This window comes from Cardiocondyla obscurior, unplaced genomic scaffold, assembly GCF_019399895.1.
Source record: "Cardiocondyla obscurior isolate alpha-2009 unplaced genomic scaffold, Cobs3.1 scaffold77_0_77356, whole genome shotgun sequence".
NCBI classification, from domain to species: domain Eukaryota; kingdom Metazoa; phylum Arthropoda; class Insecta; order Hymenoptera; family Formicidae; genus Cardiocondyla; species Cardiocondyla obscurior.
The window spans coordinates 27,768-33,755 of NW_027228819.1; the positions used below are offsets into that span (position 1 = coordinate 27,768).

The window sequence follows — 5,988 nt, forward strand, 5'->3', positions numbered from 1 at the left end:
AAGCCATTTGTGTTGACAACAGACGCCTCGGGATACGCAATAGGAGGAATTTTAAGTCAGGGCGAAATAGGGAAAGATAGACCAATTGCATATGCGTCGAGACTACTGAATGAAGCCGAATGTAACTATTCCACGATAGAAAAAGAACTTTTGGCAATTGTTTATTGTACAAATTACTTCAGACCTTACCTGTACGGTAATAAATTTACTCTTGTGACCGATCATAAACCACTTGTATGGTTAAATTCAGTTAAAGACCCGACATCACGCCTTATTCGGTGGCGGTTAAAACTCGCCGAATATGATTATAAAATCGAATACAAAGCAGGCAAAATTAATGTGAACGCCGACGCGCTATCTCGGAACCCGATAACCCAAGCCGCGCGTGTATATCCGCTAGAGATAAGCTCTGATGAAGAAATATTTGAAGCCACACGAGGCAGTAGAGCAACAGATAAGAACCAGCGAGTTATAAGCGATAACGATAATGTGCAGGCCACTAGCGATAAACCCGAAACGAGCGATACCGAAACCGAATATTCAGCTAATGAGAGCCCCGATAGCGAACAATCTGACACTGAGACCTCGGACGAGGAGATATTTGATAACGTTAACAAGCCGTACGTGTTTCCAAATAATTATATGACGATAATAAGCTCGACGAAAGATAACCTATTAGGCCGAAAAGATAACCTAGTTATTTTTATCACGGATAAGAGCCAACCGTACGATGCAGGCTCCGAATTATTAAATAAAGCCGCAGTTATGCCAGTTATCAAAGACCCAACGATAGGACGCGCTCGACCCTTGCCATATAAGAAAGATAAATTTATTATAGCACTTACCTTAACCAAAAGTATATCAGCCGTATCTGAAAGAGACCTCATTAAAGAATCAATAGCATCTTTGTTCGACGTCGTTAAAGAACTTGGTCTTCTTAGCTTTTCAATCAGTAAGGGCAAAGTAGGAAACATACCGTGGCTTACCATCCACAGACTTTTAGATGATACATTTAGAGGAACGGAAGTTAGAATCACTGTCTGCTCCAACGAAATTAGTATTCCACCTGAAAATCAAAGAATGAATATTATTAATGAAAATCATGCATCACCAATAGGCGGACATAAAGGTATAACAAAAACTTACCGTAGAATTCGCGAACATTATCTGTGGCCACGAATGAAAATGGAGATAGAAAAGTTTATAAAGAATTGTAAAAACTGCCAACGTAAAAAGTTAATTAGAGTTAAGCCTAAACAACCGATGGTATTAACCGATACCCCTGATACTGCGTTTGATAAAATTTCTATGGACATTATGGGACCGTTGCCTACCTCTCGCACAGGACATTCATACATTTTAACTATCCAAGATCTTTTGACAAAATATTCATTAGCTATACCCTTAAAGAAAGCCGGCGCGTTAGACGTTGCCGACGCATTCGTTGAAAAGTTTATCTGTATTTATGGTGCTCCTAAAGCGCTATTGACAGACCAAGGGTCACATTTCTTAAACAGTCTCATGCGAGCGATAGCCAAACGATTTCGGATAACTACTTTTAAGACGACCGCTTATCGACCTCAGGCGAATGGGTCAATAGAACGGTCACACCACGTTCTCTGGGAATACTTAAAACAAATTGTAGATAACAAATCCGATTGGGACTGTTATCTTAGCTTAGCAAGCTTATCTTACAACACGAGCGTTCATGAGGGAACGGGTTACACGCCTCATGAATTAGTATTTGGCAAAGCCGCCCGCGTACCGACAAGCAATCCATTCCCAGAAGACGTTCCGAACGAAAGCTATACCGACTATCTCATTAAGTTACACGATAAGATTCATGATGTACAGACGAGCGCCCAATCTAATCTTATAAATGCGAAACATAAATCAAAGGCAAGATACGACGCAAGACAGAATTTAAATTGTATAAAGAAAGATGATATGGTGTATCTCTTAAAAGAACCGACACATAAACTTGGGGACCAGTATGTAGGACCTTATCAAGTAATTGAGATACTCCCTCGAAATAACGTACGTCTTAAGATAAACAACCGAGTCACGCGAACCGTCCACATGGATAAGATTAAGTTAGCCCCTCCCAATGCTGAGTCACCTGAAAAGGATACATATTCCCGGTCATCGGAGCCAAGAACCGGCACTACACCCGAAGACCACTGACCGACAACATGACTCTCTCTGCCAGGAAGACTCTCGTCATCACAACACTCTTGCCGTTAGCAACAGCGCTAATAGGCTATGATTGTGGAGGACAAGGAATGAATATAACCACACTATCACTTCTCGATATTGGAGACTGTGACGTCGGAAGCCTGGAACCAAAAGAAGAAAAAGTCTACGTACAACTTATGCAGACATCGGACTACGATAGGGTAACCATAACCCAATGCAGAATAGAAATAGACCGAACCATTTCCTACTGTGGAATGCACTCGCACACATCAGTCGTTCATAATGGACGCCGCGAATACATTCAGGAAGTAGGCGAACAAGCTTGCAGAAGAATACACGACACCGGCTCCATTACTATTGTCAACGCCATTCTCGATGGACTCACCAAAAACTCAACCAACTTCAGAAGCGCAACGTTAGCCGGATCCGTGTCAGTCGATGGACGCTGTAGCGGATCACAATACTCTGATGGATATGGAAATTGGGAGAACGTTGTGGTACAGGCCAGTATCAAGATTACACTCAGATCCTCGGAAGCGCCAGTAAAACGAGCTTCAGGACAAGTGATACTACCAGTTGGAACAAAATGCACTCTTTCAAGAGGATACTGCATGGACGCTGAAGGGACAGAAACGTATTGGCCAATTCTACCCACTGATACCTGCCACTTCGATCGATACGACATACTGTATGAAGGAATAGCTGCAAAATTGACATCACGAAATAACCCAGACAACCCAATAATCTACACAGTGACATCACAAGATACAACGTTTGCTCTGACCAAAACGCACGAAATCAATGTGTGTGGATACACATTACTGCAAACGGAACACCCGAAGCTATTCATATTGGAGACTAAAAGAGGAGCAACCTTCAAGACAAGATCTAAAATATCAGTCGATAATTTAGACATTTTCGCATATGTGAATTCTAAATTTATATATGTAGAAAAGCATATAAAGACCCAACTGTCTAAACTATACAGAGACATTATGGAACAGAAATGCGCATTGGAGCGCCAAGTGCTACAAAACGCCTTATCACTAGCCAGTATCGCACCAGACGAAATGGCGATAAGACTAATGAAAGGACCCGGTTATACTGCCGTAACAAGTGGAGAAGTCATCCACATGATTAAATGCATTCCAGTGGAGTGTAAAATTAGACACACCGAAGACTGCTACAACGAGTTGCCAATTACGAGGCACAACGAATCGTTCTTCTTATTACCAAGATCCCGGATAATCACGAGAAAAGGTACAGTTCGTGATTGCCATGGTTTATTACCTGCCATGTACAAAATCGAAAACACTTGGTATAGAGTAGCACCACGACCAATGGAAACTCTTCCGCCTCCAATAATCGAACCACTATCACAACCTAAATGGCATTATACCAGCCCAGCAGGTCTAGCAGCGAGCGGAATCTACTCTACCGACGACCTAGACCGACTCAGGACACACATAATGTTTCCAGTGGAAAAACCAGCAATGATTAACAACATTGCACAAGGCGCGATGGGAAATAAAGTCGCACCTGGATCAATATCTATGATTGGCTTACTGGATGAAGCCACACTCGATCATATTGCTGAAAATACGGGACGACGAATCTGGAAAGGATTCATGTCATTTGGATCAGCCAGTGCAGGAATATTGGCAATCTTCCTAATCATCCGATTTGTAAAACTCTGCATGGATACCATTATTCATGGTTACGCTCTACACACCGTCTACGGATGGAGTCTTCATCTATTGGGAGCCTTGTGGAGTTCAGTCACGCACCTGTTACTACACCTGGGAGGAAAACCAACAAGGGAACGAGAGCCAGATATCCCCAAAGAAGATAAACCCCATTCAACGATAGAAGCTCTTCACCCGCCATCAACCTCCAAAGCTGATTTTCCTGAAGAAAAGGTACCCCACAAGTATACATACGCATCACTGCGTCAATATATAGACGGAAATAATTAAGTATAGTTTTAAGCAAAAACATTGGCACATTGGCCAATCTTTTATTTTAAGGGGGGAGGTGTTACGACCCCACAACACATAGTTAATAAGAAACACTACGCCTAAGAAATTTTTCGCCTTTTACTTGTATGACACTTCTAATCTATTTTAGACCTATAAGAATTAATCTACTTAGACGCATGTGCGTCAATATACCACTTCGTAAACACATTATATAAGAATAGCATTAAGCATAAGATAGTATTGCGTAATCGTATTGCGTACCACATGGACCTGCGTCATCGCCTACGTCATCACCCCCACGCAACAGTCAGCAGAGCAGACGCGTCATCGCCCCACCAACAGTCAGCGGCGGCGCGCGCATTATCCCCACCTGCGTCATCGCCCCATCAACGGCCAGCGGCGGCGCGCGCATCACCCCCACCGTCAGCCAACGACGATGGAGGGGATCAAACCGAAGGAGGTCCATGCCCGAGCTAGAGAGCTCACTTCGTACCCAGTTCTAAGTCGAGTCACATCTCTCTAAGGAGAGTCCATCCCGCGTGCGGGTCCTTTACTATTTTCTTCTAGTTCGTACTTATATCTTAAACTTTATTCTTGTATAACCAACATTATTGTAACGTAACTTTAGAATATATACTTATTGTTAATTCTACATCGTGTGCTAGATTCAGTGATACCTTACCTTACCATAATCCAACAGTTTCACTATTTGCTATATTTATTAACCTGTGTGATTGAAGATTGATTTCGGTGCAGCCGCACTGCACGTCTTTGAGATTCAGTCTAACAGGTATTCCTGCGTTGGAAGTGGTGCAGCCGCACTGCACGCTTTCTGCCTGGAATCTTTAGTTAACTTATTCATATTCTGTGAAACTACCCATGACAAACTCTAAATCACGACGCGGCGGCCGTAAATATCAAATACGTAAAATCACCGCGTATTATCACGCGCTAAATCGACACTCTTGTGGAACTTCGATCTATCATCTGAAGCCGATTACCTACGTCATAAAGAGGCCTTCCTTGAACGACATCCCGAAGGACGACCCACGCAGGAGAGCCTACGAAAATCCACCTCAGAAGGAAGTCAAAGACTGCGACGCTGAATTCATAGAAACGCAGAGGAAGCAATCCAAAGCAGCGCAGATGAGATGCCGAGATTGGGTAAGTACCTGCCAACCTCATTTGTAATGTTCGTTTTAAACGGAAATGTGCCCGCCGAGTCAGGCTAATTACTGTAGAGTCAACGAAAGAAACTACGCGTTATTAAATCTAACTGCTACTAGATCAGAGTGGATAGCAAACGCTTGCTGTGTCCATAAAATATACCGACGACATCGCGAAACTCGTGAGCTATATTGTCTCGGTTGTGCACCCTTAATAGACTCTTTCAAATCCAACTTTGTACACGTCGTCGATCATTACCTGTATTTCGGGAACGCTCCTAATACATTAAAGTGTCGCGAGTGTAGAATAAAATTAGAGCTGTCGGAAGCTTACAGGAATTGTGGCGTTTGCCCCTTAGTTCATCGCGATTTTATACGTTATCTTGAATTAAGCGGAGATACAGTATATTTGCTAGGAGAACCAGTAGAAATATTCATCGATCATATAGGGAGTGAATCTCAGTAAAAGAACGTAAATGTGCCCAAATCGACCCCGTCCTCGAATGCCCGTTAGCACAGCTCCTTTGGGATTAACCAGAGCAGTTATCAATTGGTTGCTCCAAGCTAGGTGCGAGATCAGATACCGTCACTTCGAACAAAAGGTTACGCGTCTTCCCTTTTGCCGTAGATGCATGCTTAATTCCGGA

At 42.9% G+C, this 5,988-nt stretch overlaps 1 protein-coding gene across 1 annotated transcript; it reads left to right on the forward strand.

Moving 5' to 3' along the window:
• The first annotated feature begins 2,192 nt into the window (after positions 1-2,192).
• LOC139112980 (uncharacterized) lies at positions 2,193-4,491 on the forward strand. Its single transcript, XM_070673895.1, has one exon. It carries the CDS (start codon positions 2,193-2,195, stop codon positions 4,170-4,172), a length of 1,980 nt encoding a protein of 659 aa, XP_070529996.1. The 3' UTR covers positions 4,173-4,491.
• The last annotated feature ends 1,497 nt before the right edge of the window (positions 4,492-5,988 follow it).